The sequence below is a fragment of the Volvox carteri genome (assembly GCF_000143455.1).
Source record: "Volvox carteri f. nagariensis unplaced genomic scaffold VOLCAscaffold_1, whole genome shotgun sequence".
NCBI classification, from domain to species: Eukaryota; Viridiplantae; Chlorophyta; class Chlorophyceae; order Chlamydomonadales; family Volvocaceae; genus Volvox; species Volvox carteri.
Window position 1 is genome coordinate 5,427,800 of NW_003307545.1, and position 16,979 is coordinate 5,444,778.

General features: G+C 56.3%; 3 protein-coding genes across 3 annotated transcripts; 1 reads left to right on the plus strand and 2 right to left on the minus strand.

Annotated features, from left to right (window-relative positions):
• Window positions 1–493: 493 nt before the first annotated feature.
• VOLCADRAFT_120248 (uncharacterized protein) lies at window positions 494–4,483 on the plus strand (the record flags this gene model as incomplete). The annotated part of the gene is made up of 7 exons (XM_002945903.1): window positions 494–893; window positions 1,087–1,164; window positions 2,039–2,115; window positions 2,462–2,690; window positions 3,047–3,184; window positions 3,957–4,089; window positions 4,383–4,483. The coding sequence occupies exons 1-7, from the start codon at window positions 669–671 to the stop codon at window positions 4,481–4,483; spliced, it is 981 nt and encodes a 326-aa protein (XP_002945949.1). The 5' UTR covers window positions 494–668.
• Window positions 4,484–4,858: 375 nt separating this feature from the next.
• nab1 (nucleic acid binding protein) lies at window positions 4,859–9,103 on the minus strand. Its single transcript, XM_002946258.1, has 6 exons — window positions 8,902–9,103; window positions 8,426–8,554; window positions 7,718–7,847; window positions 7,176–7,306; window positions 6,660–6,772; window positions 4,859–6,441 (listed from the first exon to the last, which is right to left on the minus strand). Exons 1-6 carry the CDS (start codon window positions 9,007–9,009, stop codon window positions 6,324–6,326), a joined length of 729 nt encoding a protein of 242 aa, XP_002946304.1. The 5' UTR covers window positions 9,010–9,103; the 3' UTR covers window positions 4,859–6,323.
• A 247-nt stretch (window positions 9,104–9,350) lies between these two features.
• Window positions 9,351–16,979, minus strand: VOLCADRAFT_102906 (uncharacterized protein; the record flags this gene model as incomplete). Its single annotated transcript, XM_002946259.1, has 18 exons — window positions 9,351–9,598; window positions 9,699–9,827; window positions 9,978–10,193; window positions 10,416–10,544; window positions 10,768–10,878; window positions 11,264–11,365; window positions 11,657–11,832; window positions 12,145–12,585; window positions 13,006–13,156; window positions 13,610–13,696; window positions 14,166–14,261; window positions 14,527–14,601; window positions 14,919–15,008; window positions 15,241–15,426; window positions 15,905–16,006; window positions 16,190–16,369; window positions 16,750–16,782; window positions 16,887–16,979. The coding sequence occupies 17 exons, from the start codon at window positions 16,977–16,979 to the stop codon at window positions 9,726–9,728; spliced, it is 2,370 nt and encodes a 789-aa protein (XP_002946305.1). The 3' UTR covers window positions 9,351–9,598; window positions 9,699–9,725.

Here is a 16,979-nt window from a genome sequence, read left to right on the forward strand (position 1 = left end):
GCAGGGATGTGCATGGCAGACGTGGAACACATTATGTGCGTTGTGCTTACGTATGTTTCGGCTTGAGCGCTAGATGTAATATATGGTTCATATGGAGGACTTGGCGTAGTTCGGAGGTCAAGCTGGAGCACTGGCACGCTTGCGTGAAGGGGCCGTCCTGTTGCAGAGTCCTTCGGTGAGAGCATGCTAGAGCTGCAAAAAAGCCGGCTGGTGATGGGAAATTGATACGTATATAATGCGTTTGAGGCTTAAGTGCTTGGCCATCATTGAGTTTTTAATGATTTGCGGCCCATGTGCCTGACAGGGTTGTGCTTCCCGCACACGGACTTACCTTAGGACTTGTATTATGGATGAAAATTATAAACTTTGAAATTTAGGCGTCGAGTCGCTAATCTGTGCACGCCCGGACAGGGGACACACGGCAACGGTTGATCGTTTTGTGCTTAACCTGTAAAACGACGGATGAAAAATTATAGTTCTCTATTGCAGCTGAAGCAACAAAGTAGAGTGAAGAATGAATTCCTTTCTTCATTATTACATTTGCAAACAAAACTTCGATGACTTGACGGAGCATCCATGCGAGTAGTCCGCACCTTCGTTATTTTGTTGTGTAGCTGAAACGCGGTAGATTATTCTATACGTGGGACTTCAAACTAGATCTCCAGGAAATGGCCGTAGTTGTTAGCGAGCCACTACGTGAACTAGTCGGTGGAGGAGAAAATGCCAAATATATTAAGGAGTGTACAGAAATGTATCTATGTGGCAAAGGCATTGAAAAGATACGTGGGTTTGAGCCATTTGTAAACCTGGAGAGCCTGTGGATTAATGGCAACAAGCTGAAGAAGCTGAATAACCTGGACAACCAGAAGCGACTCAAAGCTCTCTATGCTCATGTAAGGTAACTATAGGGCGTTGTGCACACCCCGCGGCCATGCCTTGTGCAGTATGCTGTGACGTGGGCCACGCGCGCTTAGCTCTATTCCAACATCCAAGGATTGCTACATTTGATTGTCCCGTGCGTCTCTGCGGTCATACCTGGAAGCCCCGTTTTCAGTCGCCTCGTCTCCACCCACCCTACACCCCCAGGATAACCAAATCTGCACGCTGAAGGGGAGCCTGATCGATTTCAAGTTCCTGGAAATTTTAGACCTCAGCAACAACCAGGCAAGCACTGCCACAACCCACTTGCATCAAACGGCCACGGGCATCTGGATTAGGGCCCATGACAGGCCATGGCGGGATGCCATGGCGGGCGACCTCACAATAGTAACCCGACCATTCCAAAGCACAGCTTTGAAGACACTGTTGTCGCTTCAAACGAAAGAGATAGCACTTACACGCAGGGGGAAACACTTACACATGCGCGCATCACACCCAGAGCTTCGTTACATTGAAACTGTTAACACACCTCCCAGCTCCCCCAATTAGACCACCGCATCAAGCTCATGCGGCACCACGTAGGCTCCGGCAGGGCCACGTCAGACGACCACGGCCGGCTGGGGCGCAGGAACCCCCCAGGGCGGTTGGGGGCAGGACAGCAGCTGGAAGAAGCAATGTGGCCGCACGGCTGCAACACCATAGTGGCACACATGCCCAGTCCGTCTGCACATGTGCACTTCACTGCCGCTGCATGTCATGCCGGGCCCCAACCCCGGGGAGCCATAAAGCAACTGTAAAAAGTTGGGAGAGGAGGGATGGGAAGTTTCAAGCCTTAAAGATGCATAATCCAGGCCCATAATATATGCATATGGATGTTTTGACCCTCCTCCTTGCCCTTATTAAACCCGGAACGCAATGCAACGTCGGAAGATGTGCTCTGTTTGTTCGACAGCTAACCCAGAAGCTCCTGCTCGCGCCCTACCTCGGGGCAGAGACAGCACGCCCCTCCACCGCGTCCCAACACTTCGAATGGGTTCTAATGAGCGGGATGAGAGGGGGATAACCCTTACTTACTCTCGCGGCCGGATGCCTTCTCGACTCGCTTGCACCATCCTCCAACAGACCGCTGCCCCGTTCCCACCACTGAAACGCCCCCCAGCTCCGAGACCTCGAGAAGCAGATCAAGGTACTGGAAAAGTTCAAGTTTCTGCACGAGCTCAACCTGAAAGGCAACCCGTGAGTGGGGCCCCCGGTTGCCGATCGAGGGGCCGCGAACGTGCGGGGGAAAGCCGGGGACTTACCAGAGTGGACTGGTGTACCTTTCGTTTGCCCTATGTACAAAATAGTAGCCTTTACGCGTTTCACGCGATTAAAAAAAGCACCACTGCAAGTTGAATGATTTCCGAGTCCAAGGCCTAGTTGTGTCGCACAGCGCCATAGACTCACGTGCACACGACTTCAAACGGGAGCGGGCGCAGCATAACAACTTAATATATGTCTCGATTTTAACTTATCATCCCTTGAGCTCTCACTTCCCGCGATAATTTCTTCTTTGCTTTTGATTCCTCGTTTAATTCCTCAGGATGTGCGAGGAGCCCGACTACCGCCATCTGGTCATCCACCGTATGCCGGCGCTCAAGGTGCTGGACCAGCACGTCATCACCCCCCTGGAGCGGCGCAAGGCGGCTGGGCTTATTGGCGGCGACGTGGCCACATTGACCGTGGCGTTCGGCAAGCGGGTGCCACCGTACGACCCAGCGTGGGACGAGAAAGTTGCGGAGCGCTCAATCCTGGAGCAGGAAATGTCCAAGGTGGGATGGGGACGGGTCAGGGCCTGCCCGGGCGGCTGTGTGCACTCCCGGGCGGTCAGTAAGCACGCCTCCCGGCTGCTTGCGGCCGTGTGGCTTCATCGTACGATAACGTGCCCCGCCGGCTCCCCAATTTCTTGATATGATGTGTTGACCTAAATCAAGCACGTGGCCCACGCCCCATCACGAGTTACCGTGCGCCCTGAGCGAGTCTGCATGGCCCCCAGCACCTTGTTCCCTGTTCGGCCCCTGGCTGGGTGGGGAGTTTTTCGGTCACCTGGAAGCCGCACAATCACCTCTCTGCCGACCGAGACGGCCGCGTACCCCGTTCCCCGCTGTGCACCTCTTCAACCCCGCAGGAGGCCACCAGCATACGTGAGAATATGCGCCACGAAGCCTACATGCGGGAGAGGGGCATGTTGATGCATGACCCCCATCCAGAGCCCCCTCGGGGTTCCGCACTGCCTCCGAACGCGGGCACAGTGAGGGCCATGCAGGTGTGGAGGCAGCAGCAGGAGAAGCAACAGCAGCAACAGCAGGATGAAGGGTTCCCGACGGCAGTGGGGGCGACCGCGGCTGCATGGGACGTGGGGCGAAGAGACAGCGGTGTAGGCGCTAGTGGCAGCAGCCGTGGTGAAGGCAGCGGGAGAGGCTTGCCGGCGTTGCAGCAGCAGCAGCAGCAGGAGCGGCAGGAGCGACAGGGGCCAGGGCAGCGAAGAGGAGGTCACAGCAGCAGAAGCGGGCATCTTAGCGGGAGCTTGAGTGGGGGGAGCTCTCCGGCGGATGGAAGAAACCCAAGTCGGACGGGGACGGCGGAGTCATCTGGTGGGTATCCCCTGTGCGTGCTAATAGTTTGTCCATTTCCTGGGATGTCGCGATGAGAACTAGAAAGGCGTAGGGATGACGGTAGGGATGCATTGTCCATTGAGTTTTGAGACCGGCTGCGATCCAGCACTAGGATTCGAGACTTCATTCAGCACGGGGTCGGTGGGAAAGGGGTGGGACCCCTTTTGCACTCAGGTCCAGCCCTGGAGGGCAGCGCAACGCTAGCGCTCATGAAGAGGTGATAGCGCCTGGTCTTAAATTTGCTAGAGGGAATAAGAAGTAGCTGACCCAGCGCTACTGACCCTGAACCTTCCCTCTCCGTCGGTCTCCGACCGCGCCCTACAAACCTCACCCTGCTGTCCTTACGGACAAGTCCTCAAATCCAACGCATTCCCCCAACTCCATCACGATAACGAAACTTCATTTCAATCGCTGTCCCCAGAGGTCTACATGGCCCGAGACAAGCTGGTGCTGTACACGCTGCGTGCGGGTCATGACCCTTTGGCGGGGTTGACGGGCGCGCCTCCAGGAGCACTGACGGGACCCGCCGCAGTGGCGCTCACCAAACCGCCGCCAGGTGGGTCCTCGGGGACTGTAAAGGGGACATCGGCCTGCGATCGGCCTGCGATCGGCCTACTTTGGTGTCAGGGTTACGGAGCTGCAGGGTTGCAGGGTTTACCGCAGGTATATTGGGACTTGCGCTGCTAATTTTCCTCTCCGCGTGGCTGTTGGTTGCCAGGTCACCGTAGCACTGGCATCTCCTTGCCGCGCCATACAACCCCCCTTCCGGTGCGTTCTTCCGATGCCATCCCGCCGCACTTCCACCCAACTTTACGAACCCCCCCGCTGATGTGCTTTTGCCCTTGGCAGGTTCCATCCGTTTTGAACAACAGGAGTATGAGCATTTCTTGCAAGACAAGGCAGCTGGTGTGCCTGGTTGGCATATGAACAAGACGGTGGTGCAGCTGTAGCGCACAGCAGGGCGCTAAGGGGGTTATCGGCGTGTACTGCACTGCTTCCTCTGCTTCCTCCCGTTCCGCTGTTTCACCACGTCACTGGTCTGCGTTCACTTCCATGGCGGAGCTTCATCGTGCCCTGCGCATGGGGCATTTTAGGCGGCAGGCGTTCCCGGAAAGGTCGGCTTGGGCTGGGAAACGGGGCCGTGGGGGAAAAGATGGCGGTAGCTGTTTTTCATGTTGGATGGACTGGATTATGTTCAGTTCATATTTTTATGATGATGTGTGGGACAGGGGGTTCATTTTTTCAACCTGCAGCCGCTACCCGGCAGACCCTGCCTTCCCCGGTATTCCGGGGCACCCTCATCCAGTCACCCTAGCCTACTTCTCAGCGGATCGCTCAGGTTCAGCACCGGCATTCAACGGAATCTGCCGGATCAACGGCGGCTCAACTCCGTTCCTGGTCAGCTCGCAGGTCAACTTTATCCCACGTCACCACAGTCCATCGACTAGGGGCGCTTTTACCTACCGCCATCGGAAGGATTTCGACCGTGATAGGTCTCGATCCCGGAACCTCCGGGCTCATCAGTGTGTGCTTTTCCAGTAGTGCCTGACTTGTGTATGCATGGGTATGAGCACGGAGCTGCCGCCCCACGCGGCAACCTGTCCCATGGGTACGGGGAAACTGATGTAGCACCCAAGGGCTGAAATGCTCTTCTCTTCTACATGTGCTTGGCGGGTGATGGGTACGCTGCATCTAGGCTTCTATCGGTCATTTAGGAGTTTCTGTTGTGTTGTGTATAGGCGTATGTTTGGTAGTGTCTTATTATCTAGTTATAGTCGACGGAGTAAGCGAGCTTTGTTCAGAATTTAATTGTGGCGTTAATGTGATAAGGAAGATGAGGCGAGGAGGTTACATGTGGAGGCGAAGATGTCGGGTCGACCCGCGAAGGCGAGGCTCAGCGCAACAGACCGAGGGGCCATGGGGCACAGTCGGTCGGTCGCAACGTGTTAAAGGTAACGAAAGAGGTACCGTTTAGACAAGAGGAGAAAATCAGACAGTTTTCTCACAGGGTCAGCTCACATTCCCTTTCATCCAGCATGACACCGCCAAATACACATACGCCAAACACATACGTCCCGAATGCCTAGACATCGCGTCCCGGCTGTTACTTCTTCCGCACAGCAACATAGCATTCAACCAGTCCCTGTGCATGTGAGCAGCTGCTGCACAGGGCAGCCAACCAAACCCCCGGGGTGCGCAGAGCTCGCATTATGTCGCTCTGCAGAACCCAGCCTACGACCAACCCGGCCACATCGCTCCCTACTCGACCCTTCAATGAGAGAACCCGTAGGAAACGGCAGCCAGGTGAGTCATGGCAATCAAGGCACTCAGCTTGCATCCGAACCCGCAGCACGAGCATTCCCGGGGGGCAATAGAGGCTGCGCTGCAAGCACACCGCTGCGCAGCACAATGCTGTCCTGGCCCGAAACGCAACTTTCAGCTGTTCCCTAATCTTCCAAAGGTTGAGACGCACACAACCGAACAAAGCACGTTTATGCGGCGGCGTCAATCACGCAGGCAGCGGATTTGTCATACATAGTTTTCGGACACGCGTGGGTGTGTAATATACCCAGGGTCTATCCTATCAATGGCAAAACGCAGCTACCGCGCGGCGGACTGGGGGCCGGTTCACACACGCTCACACACGGCACATATACACACAGTGGTCTTCTTCTCTTGGGGAAGCACTACAATGAAGAGCGTGTGAGGGGGAGAAGTTATCGGGCTGCTCATCATCGCCTCATCCTCAGCGGTCCCTCAACTGTCCCTCAACATCCGCCCGGTAGTCCTTCACTCAAACCGATCCAAACGCACACTTATTGTGCGCCCGTCGATCTGGCTGTTGTTCATCTTCTCACACGCCTGTGCGGCGTCCTCCTTCGTGGCGAACCGGACGGTGCCAAAGCCCCTGCCGAGCGGGTAACGAGTTGCAAATCTTTAGGACAAGTAGACGATTCTCCAAGGTGGCCATATAGAAACAGCAATTAAGCACTATCAACACCAATGCAGCTGAACGATGTGTAAGTGGAGGGGATTCAGCGCGCACACACATGCAGCTTCCGGGCGTTGGGGTTTCAGGCACCAGTAACAATTCTATCCTTGCGCGACACGTTGCGACAGTCTCACCTGGACCGGCCCCATGCATCATACACAACATCAGCGCGTTCCACCCTCCACTCCTTGAAGTGATCCTTGAGCTGCTGCCACTGGCAGCTCCACGGCAGGTTGTGGACCACAACCTGCCGCAATGTAAAACAAATGACACAATTGTGAACTAAGTACTTAGGTACGGAAAGGTGAGGAATTATGCAGGGCTGCAGACGATCACACGCCCAGTCATTGCATCAACATCCCCACGGCATTGAACAGATTCTTTCCCGTGATTTATTGCCAACAGAACTGACAGCATTGCTCTGGCAATTAACTTAATGCCATCAAGCCTCATATCCCTTGACGCGGAATCGCCTTCCGTATGGTACCTAAAAACTCTTTCATGTTTCACAGATATCCGAACCAATCGGCCCCGATTCCAAAAGGTCTGCTTGCGAAGCCGATAGTCAAACCTGCCGCAGAAGGAACCGCCAACAGGGAACGCTGGGTGGTGTTCGGTTATACCATAGCATCCAATCCAACCAGCCGCACCTGCAGTCCCGACGGCTCGCCCGTCGGTTCCAAGCCACCGGGAATGGGGATGCCAGGGTACGGCATACCCTGGATCATACCCTGAATAGGCATGCCGCCACGGCCGCGACCCCGTCCCCGGCCAGTTGGATCTGCACAAAAGCGACGGCAGCAAAATAGCACAATTTTGCCATGAAGTTCGGACGTTTCGCAGGACGTGACGTGTTTAATTCTGTTGCGAAGGAATGGATCCTCGGGGGTTACTGGTCCTGCAGGATTCCGGCCACTGTCAGCCTGCAGCTTCCGTCTTACCCGTCGAGACAGCTGGATTCTGTTTTTTTTATCATTTTTACGAATGCTTTAACACCACACCATTTCCCGATTGCGCCCGCGAATTTCCCATTACATAGTCGCCAGCCAAATCTAATCAAATTGTCCACATCTGGTAAAGATTGTCCGAAATGTTTTTTAGAACTGTAGACATAACTGTAAACATGCATAACTGTAAACACGCGCGCGCCGCGGCCTGTCCTAGCCAGTGATTGCACAGGGACTGAACATACCAGCTGGGAAAAAGTAGTAGCCGGGGTACATGGGCGGCATCTGAGGATAGCCGTAAGCAGCATAAGCACCACGGGCGCCACGGGCACGGCCGCGACCACGGCCACCGCCCCGGAAGTTCCTTGGAGCACCCTGGAGCATAGAGGACAGAGGGCAGATGAGGGGTACGCAGGCTAACTTGTCGACAGCTTCATCTCAGCGCATGTCCCTGGCCTGTGCGTGGCAATGGGGGAATGCAATCCATGCCTTTTGCATAGCCACATCCGCTTGACGTCAGGGATCAGACACATCGAGCTAGAGAGAGGACCCAACCCCGCCAGGCCTCAGAAGTGTGACATTAGCGGGACCATAGGCATACGTACAGGGACTGCGTCGAACATACTCAGGAACGCGCGCTTTGGCGCCTGACCCTGGAAAAGCAGGGTCGCCACTTTTATCCCCGGACAACCAGGCATGGATGTTCACGAACCTCAAGTACTTGAGGTACACATCCCCCTCGGCAGGCCTTAGTAATAAATCACAGCAGCTAATGTCCGCAGCCGACACATTAAGGCAAGACCGAGCAAAGCCAGTAAGGTTGTATGGTACCCGCTCGACTCCCACGCCTTGTAGAAGTAGAGAACAGCAGCTATGGGAGATAGCTGCTATAGATGCCTTCCGATTATAATAAGCCAAATTGTGTGGGTGGAGTCCAGAGGAAGCGCTCTCACCTCCGGGGCAGAGCCACCAGGGCCAGACACGCTCACGGCCTTGGATCTTCCATCCGGCCCTGCCTCAACCTCAAACTCGACGGCCTCTCCCTCCCGCAGGCTGCGGAAGCCATCCGAGTTGATGTTGGTCTGCGCAGCAACCATGCAACACTCAACCGAGAGAAAGCAGTCCAGGTCAAGCCGCTGTGGATTCGTTTTGGAGCTTAAGATTTTGGTAAGCAAACTAAGCGTATATTACGCTAAATCAAGGAGCGTGTGCAGCGGCCATAGCGCGGTCGTTGCATTGGCACGGCCCCCGCACACCCAGCAGATAAGCAGCGTGCAATCCCAAGAGGTCCCAGCAAGTCCATGTAACAAAAGCTGTCAAAATGCACTAGACCGCTGTTCCACAGAGAACCCTTGCCAGCCTCAAGAACTTGGTCTCGACGGCTGAACGCTAACAATAACGACGTGTTGTGCAAAGCTTCAGCGCTGACCTGATGGACGAAGAAGTCCTCGCCACCACCTTCAGGTGTGATGAATCCAAAGCCCTTAGTGGCGTTGAACCACTTCACGGTTCCCCGTTGCCTGAGCTGCTCGCCCATTCCCGCGACCCTCCACGCTCAGTCGGCGTTCGGGGCCAGCTTTCGGCAGCTTACAGGGCAAGAGCTGCCCGTCTGTTGCAGAACCAGGTCGGAGCGAACAGGACTGCGCCGACGACGCTGCAGTTTCGAGGAGAGATGATGTACGGCAGAGATCTGTTGTACTTTGGAGCCCCGCAATTCCGTTTCTTTCTGATTATGGATATGGTTGTCAAGGGCGGCACAAATCCTGGTCGGATGAGGATGTGCGGTTAATGGAATTTCGTGTTTTTGTGTCGGTGTAGAGTCTCAGACTTTTGCAGATGCCGTCGTCTAACGAAAGCTTTACCCAAGGGAACATTGGTGCTGTGAGCATATTTACAAGGAGTCAAATCAATTCCAAAATGATCTTCCTGTCTATCGACAAGGAAAGTCGTTATTTCGGCAACTGCGCCCACAGACGTGCTATCGCACACTAGGCTCCAGTTTTTTTAACGCAGAAGTAAGACGTGAAGATAGGCGGCTTCGCCAAGCGTCAAAGGCCGGGTCTGTGGAAGCATGCTCCCGGCGGGGTTGCGTCTCCATGACAGACGAGTCGTCATCCATCAGCATCCTGTTGCAATTGGGCAAGCACGCCATGCTTAATCAGCAATGAGACTCTGGTTAGAGCAGGAGGCACAGCGCGATACACTAAGCATGGCATAGGCATATACCTGCCGATGTACTTGGCAGCTCTGCTGTTAGTTCCTCGCCCAGAGCTGCGAGCTTGTCGGTTGAGCGCTGGGCTTGCACAAGCGCTGTAGCTCCGCTGCTCGCGAACCTGTCAGCGTGAAAGGGTTTACCTGCCCGTTACACAAGTACATGCGGGAGTATTCTCAATTGTGGGAGTAAGACAAGATAGCAGAGAATGAAGGTCATGGCATTTCCTCCTGGCAACCCGCGCACGCAATTCCATAGCTGGCAAACTGCACGTGGCCTCACGTAGAGCCCACCTCTGATCGGTCAAGTAGAGCGTTGCGCGCATCTTGGGCGGCGGTAATTGACCGTTGATACTCCGCCCTGGCTGCCCGTAGCGCAGTGACTTCGGCGTCCAGTTCCGAGGGGGTAGCCACGCTGGCCGTCCGCGGGCTAGCCCCAGATCCCGAAGTGTAGTAACCAGCCGCCGGAGGCGGTGATAAGGCAATACCTTCCATATCCACGGATGGCACCTGGGAGGCAAAAAATCCAATGATAAAGCGCCCAGCGTCAAGTACAGCAATGGACGTCACCGAACTGTAGTTTTAGCACGCAAGGCGCTAGACAGGAATGCGCCTAGTGTGGGTGCAAATTTACCACAACGTTGAGCAGGATTGAGCCCCGCCAGGTAGACCATATGCCTTATCCTGAAGCCCACAGCTTCTTCAGACTATCCTCTAGAGCACTATCCTTACCTTGGGGGAAGACTCGCCGGTCGCAGTCCCTTTGGAGCGTCCGGGTCGTGGGGAGGGCAAGTTAACGTTATGCGCTGCGAGATGCTGCCGCAGGATGCGAGCGTCCCGGTAGGCCGCGTCTAGCTGCGCCTGCGCAAACACAAGTAGTCCGGGTGCGTGTACCGTGTTGGAAAGTTACGGTGCGAGTGGGAAATGATGCAGGGGACGGAGGGCGCCCGTGATAGCATGGATTGGCGAGGCCCCCTTCAGCATGAATGAGGCGGCGGCTGCAAGCACAGAACACCGCACATGTGGCATGCAAGGCGGGTAGGCAAACCCGCAAAGTGCAATCCCGGTAGGGTGGCCATCATACCTGTTTCTCGTACAGCTCGGCCTTGAACATGGCCGCCGCGTCACGCAGTGCCCGCTCCAGCTCTGCACGCCGCCGGGTCTCCGCTTCGTGTAGGGCCTGAAGCTCCTCCAGCTGCGAACACAGTATACCGCGCAATCCACGGATGGATAGATCTATCAGTAATGGTAACCGCCGCCGATTCGGGCTAGCAAGATGAGTGGGTGCATCACCCGCTTGCATTCAGGGCTTTGACAGGTTCACTGTACGCATAACACTGTACTGCAACTCAAACTTAACACGCAAAGAGGCCATTGTAACACCGATATGGACCAGTTGACTTACCCATCTGGCCATTGCTGTCATGTGTGCTGTCATGTGAACAAAGGCAAAACTGCCATAACTTCCACTTTGCATGATGAACCCCCGTCCCTACCCCGTTCCATGATTCCGTCACTGGCGATGGCTTTGCAAAGACAATCCACCGCCCTTTCCTCGCTCTTTGCTTCCCCCAGCTCACCTGGCGCGTTAGTTCGCCTCGCTGCACCTCCCGCCGGCCCTCTTTCCCTGCCATGTCCGCCAGCCGGCTACTGATGGCGGCCACCTTGGCATCCAGCTCCTCCTGCATGCACCCAGCGCCACAAGCCACAAGAACTCAGGACACTGCCGCCGCACCGTCCACACACTCGTACCAGCCACGTGCAACCGGCGGCCATGGTAGCCCCAAAAGCGCGCCGGTGGGGCTACACCGTGCAGTGCAAGGCCGCCTGGCAAGGCCTATCAGGTAGCCCACGGCAACGGGAGCTGCAACTCCCTTACTGCCGGAGCAACACGCTCGCTCAGCTATGGGCCAATTGCGCCTTCCCGCAGCTGACAGTGTAACCCCGTACGGGACTACTGCCCGCCATCGCACCTGCAGGGCCCGGTAGCGTGCAGCGGCCTCCTCCTGGGCTGCCGCTAGCCTGCTGTTCCACGAGGCGGCGATGAGCTCTCGCTCCGCGAGGGACTTGTTGGTCAGCTCGTCCAGACGTTCCTTCCACTGGTTGTCAATTTCCAGCTCCCGAGAAGCGGCCTTGCGCTTGAGGTCCTCTGCAGCAAGTGGGGGATTAAGGAAGCGGCGGAGGGGGCAAGGGGGAACACAGGGGGTCAGTCAGTAGCAAGACTGACATCGATGAAGCGCCCACGGACAGAGGCGCAATGGAGGGCGAAGGACCGGCATGATGGTAGTTAATTAAACAAGCCCTTGCGGGACGCATCGTTCTCCGTGGTTGCCCTTCCCCTTCCCACGATCATGCAAACGTCCTGAAGTCGAAAGGATCTCAAGCACGCTGCACGCTGAAAATTTAAAATCCATCCCTACCGAAACTCTCCCATCCTGGATTACGCTCCAAGACCACGCACCCAGCTTCTTGCGATACTTAGCCTCCAGCTCCGCCATCCGGTCAGCCCACACGCCCTCCGCCGCCGCCCGCTCCTCAGCCCACTTTATACGAGCTTCATCCGCAAGCCGTGTCGCTGCCGCCTCCATCTCCTTGAGCCGCTTGGTCGTGCTGCGCTCCAAGGCCGCCCGTTCAGCCGCCGCAGTGCTTTCGAGCGCCTGGCGCTCAGTGTTGACGGCATTCTCGAGGGCTGCGCGCTCCAGTAATGCCTTCTTCTCAAGCGCCTCCCGATCCGCAGCTGCACGCGTGGTGGCCTCCTCCAAGGCGGCCTCCAGGTTGCGCCGAGTCTCATCCAGCCGCGCGGACCACGTGGCATCCAGCTCCGCGCGCTGCGCCAGCAGCTGTGCCTCCCAGTGCGCTCGATCGGCATCGTGCAGACGCTGATCGTCGGACAGACGGTTGCCTGCAGAAGGCCCCGGGGTAGCGAGCTGCTTAAAGTTCGATTGCGAAAAGGTTACCCTGTATGAAGTATTAGGGCGGCAACGGGAAAGCAAGCATTACAACCCCCGTCAGATACGGGAGTCATTTGGAGTCATATGATTGCTGATCACCACGTAGCAATATGGATTATGCCTGCCGTTCTATTCTATCCCACACTTGCTGCGGCTTGGGATCATGGACCGTAAAGCCACAGTGCTGCAGTTGACGCCTCAACACGGCAACTGCAGGTGCCCAGAGATCTCGACGGCCTCGCAGACCTGGCAAACGGCCTCGCAGACCTGGCATACGCAAAGAAATTGGGAGCAGCGAAGGCGGCATTCGAAACAGGAGATCCCCGCACGCCATGCAGGACCGGCAACGAGATCGCGCGTCCGAGACTCACGCCACAACTGCTCCAGCTCTACGACCTTGGCCTGCCAGGCTGCATCCGTCTCCCGAATGCGCCGCTCCCACGCCATCGCCTCTTCCGCGAACTTGCGCTCGCAGGCGGTCATGCCGTCGCGAAGCCGCTTCTCCCAGTGCTGCTCAACTTCCTGTGGGGTGGATGACGGCCAGCAGCCAAGGGGGCCATACATGATAATTGATGAAGCTCGGTGGCCTTGCTCTTCCTATTCCTGGATCCTTTTCATGGGCCCTTATCCTTGGCCTCCGGCGGTTCGCTGGCGCGGCTAGGTGGAATCGCATTATTTGCACGCCGACATTAATTCTCTATTATGTTTTGTGTGTCCCGTAAAAGTCAACCCCAGCAGGGCTCTCTACAGCGCATGCAAGGCAATGTCGGATGCCAAACATGCCACGGCATCAGACAGTGCCTTGCATGTGCATAGTCTGGACGTCGGCTTTTGCATGGTCCATTTCCAAGGCGTCAATTCTCTAATCTATGACTTTGGCGTGCTGTTCCGTAGCAAATTGCAGTGGGTGGCTACTGCTGCCAAAAATGCCAAAGCACATTTCAGCCGGGCCAAAGTCTCCAAAGCCCTTCGCACCTGGAGGCGGGTAACCCAGCTCCGTTCCGTTATCTCTTCTTTCGCCTGCCACGTCGCATCCAGGTCCCGCAGCTTTTTCTCTGCCTCCTGCGCACACTCAAAAGGTGAAGGGCGGGGCCAGGTAAACATTCCGTACAATTCCACGACCGGCGGTGCTACGGGAAGCAAGGCAAAAGCAGATTGCCAGGATCAATGCCATCCTCTCCGGGAGGAGGCCAGTAGCTGCAGTAAGCCTACAACGGCAGCCCACAAGCCGACGCCATGTATGCCAGCAGGAAGCAGAGTAATGGGCTCCCCGCAGGCAGTGCAGGGAGCGATGGGTTGCAAATGCGTTTACCTCACCGCTGCACTGCGCCACACATTGCGAAAACAGACATCTGCGACAGCAGCAGTACGCGCTGAACACAGCCTAGAGATAGGAACCGACCCCGGCGATGGGCTTGCTATCTATCTGCTGATCAATGTCGTTGGCGTCAGAGGTATAAATCACATCGCAAAAATGTCGTCCGACTCGCGACAGGCAAGCGCTCGGCCCCTCCTGAGCACAACCTCTCACCCGCATCCTGAGGTCGTGTTCGGCAACCAGCCTGTCGAGCTTGCGGTTACAATCCACTTCAATGGCGTTCTTCTCCTTCTCGCTAAGCTCCACAGCCTATAAAACAGAGGTCACCCAATAAGGGCAGGTGCGAGGAATCCTGAGCACTGCGCACACTTCGGCTTGCCTCTTGAGGCAGCCGAGCCCGTGCAAGGAGCATGCAAGCCACCTCGCCACTTGCGTAGCTTACGCGGCTTGCGCTCGAAGTAACCGTATAATTCACGCTAAGTTCCCTGTAGCGTCGTCTTTGCGACGCAAGATACTTCCCGTGCCGCTTCCCGTGCCAGAACGGCATGCCGTCTGACGCTCCTGTTACACGCACCTGGAGGGCACGCGCTGTCTCGCGCTTCGCCGCATCCGCTAGGTTCTTAGCCAGCTCCAGCTGCTGCTCCAGTTCCTACAGGCTCCCGTTCGTTTCAGATCATGGGGAACGGTTGCAGTCAGGAAGGGGGCTTGGGGGCTTGAAATTCGGTCATTCGGCCATGCACCATACTAACTACAGAATATCCAGGTTGCAGTCTTCGCAACAGCGAAGCACCCCGACACCCTGATCCTTCCTTTGACCTAATGCCGGGGCTCCCCTGCATCTTCTGCCTTCCATAGGCGCAGCTTTTCGTATGATGTATGTTACGTTTCACCGGGACACGGCCGAATCCCGTCAAAGCAACGCGAGGGCCAGGTGAGTTCCGCCTGGCGGCAGCAGAAATGGCCCACCTGCTTATCCTGGTTCAGCTGCTTGTTCTTGGCCGTCAGATCGCGAATGAGCCGCTCGGTCTCCTCCCTGTCCAGCTCGAGTGTGGCCAACTGAGGGACCGAGAGGTCGGGATGCGTTTGCGATGGACGCTGCCTTTAGGGCCAGCTTGGCACGTGCAACTTGCGCGTTGTCCAACAGGGCAGATGCATGATACTGGCGAAACCGGCAGCAAACCATGCCACGGCCCTAAAGCCCAATCCAAGCTTATTGCTCCTTGAACCGCGCCACGAAACCTTAGCCACTGGTCCGTAGCGTCGCGTCCCCCCACGTCACGCAGCTCACCTTGGATCGTGTGTCCCGCAGCATCTTCTCCAGCTCAGCTGCGCGCTCCTTGACGCCCTCAATCTCGTCTCCAAGCGACAAAATCTGTTTGTCTTTCTCGCGCAGTTTGTGTGTCACCGAATTGTTGTCGAGGAGCGCCTGTTGCCGGTGCTGCTCGAGCTCGACCTCAAAGCTGATGGCCTTGGTCTGCCGGGGTACATCAGGGTCATTTCGCCGCGTAAAGCTCGCTAGGCCGTGCACTCACGAAAACGTGAAAATTGTGCAGGAGACGCCCGCCCTCCACCAGTGATATACTCCGCCCAATACACACGGAATTGCGCCGTCTGCACATATCTGAATGGTAACACCGCTACACCTGGATAACAGGCCTGTTGTGACACGGATGTTAACCCACGCGGCCCCAACCCAATGTTCATTATTCTAGCTAGTTGCACCTTTGCGCACACGCCTATAACTCCTATCCAGAAAGGAAAGCAGAAAATAGTCAGCTTGTCACTGTCACGGGACATGCCAGGTGAGACCCGGTGCAGACAGATGAGGCCTCTCGCTTCGGACTTAGAAGCGCAATGTTCTCTGGGATTCATCTATGGGCCCATGTGCGCGCACACGCGCAATGCACGCCACAGTGCTCAGGCCGTGCAACTCAAGGCACCCTGCAGCGCACCTGAAGCTCCTTGGCTTGCTTGTTTGCCTGCTGAAGCTGTTCCTGGAGCGCCTGCACGTGCTCCTCTGCTTGGCGGAGCTGTGTCGCCTGCTCCTCGCACACCTGCGCAATAGCCACATGGCAGCCATTGGCCTGCTACTTTCACGGAGGGGCCTTGTACCTCATTCGCAGACCCTTGGAAACGAGCTAGTTCGTATGGACTCCGCACGTCGCCCTACGGAAGAGGCACATCGCGGCTGATAGGCTATTACCCGCGTGACCTGTCGAAACCGCCTGCTCACCCACCCGGTTTGCTTCGTCCCGGATAGCCTGCTCGTCTCGACGGCTAACGGTCAGCTCCTGCTGCAGCTGCTCGATAGCAACCTGCGACGCAAAGGACACGAGGCAGCTATTGCCATCGTTTTGAATCGTGGAGCCGAAAGCCGAAGTGTTTCCTAAGGGCGGCGGACATACACCCAGGTGCAGCTGGGCGCGTTAGGTATGCATTTGCAACTCTGAGGAACAGTGATTCAAGATGCTATTTATCATTTGGTGCTAAGTCCCAAGTGGGGGAACGCGGCTCAGTTGTCTGAGGATTCACAGGACATATCGTAGCTAGACTAGGATTTTAGGTACAACCACGAGGATAAGCCCTCAAGGCCGATCTGGGTTCTACAAGATACGCTATGCCTGGCAGAACAAAGCTTACGTAAATGCACATGTATTCATGGCGCGCGTTCACCAACGAAAAAGGGCTAAAAATGCTTAGTAACTGCCAGCCGGCCGTTCCGAAAACTGACGGCGGCCCAGTCCGCAGGTCGCAGTTACTCCGAGTAATTTACCCTAGATCAATCTCCAAGACCTACTTTGGTCTTGTACAGGAGCTTTCCGCGTTCCTCCTGCAGTCCAGGCCGGCATGTTAACACAACCAACGCCAGGCGGCCAGCAGCTTGCTGTCAACTCCTGACAATTTTGCTCCAGTTGGCTTCTAATTAGTACTCACTAGCTCCGCGTTCGCTTGCTTAAGCTCCGCTTCTTTCTGCTTCAGCAGGCTCTGCAGCTCCCGCTCACGCAAGCCTCCACCAACAGTGGACAT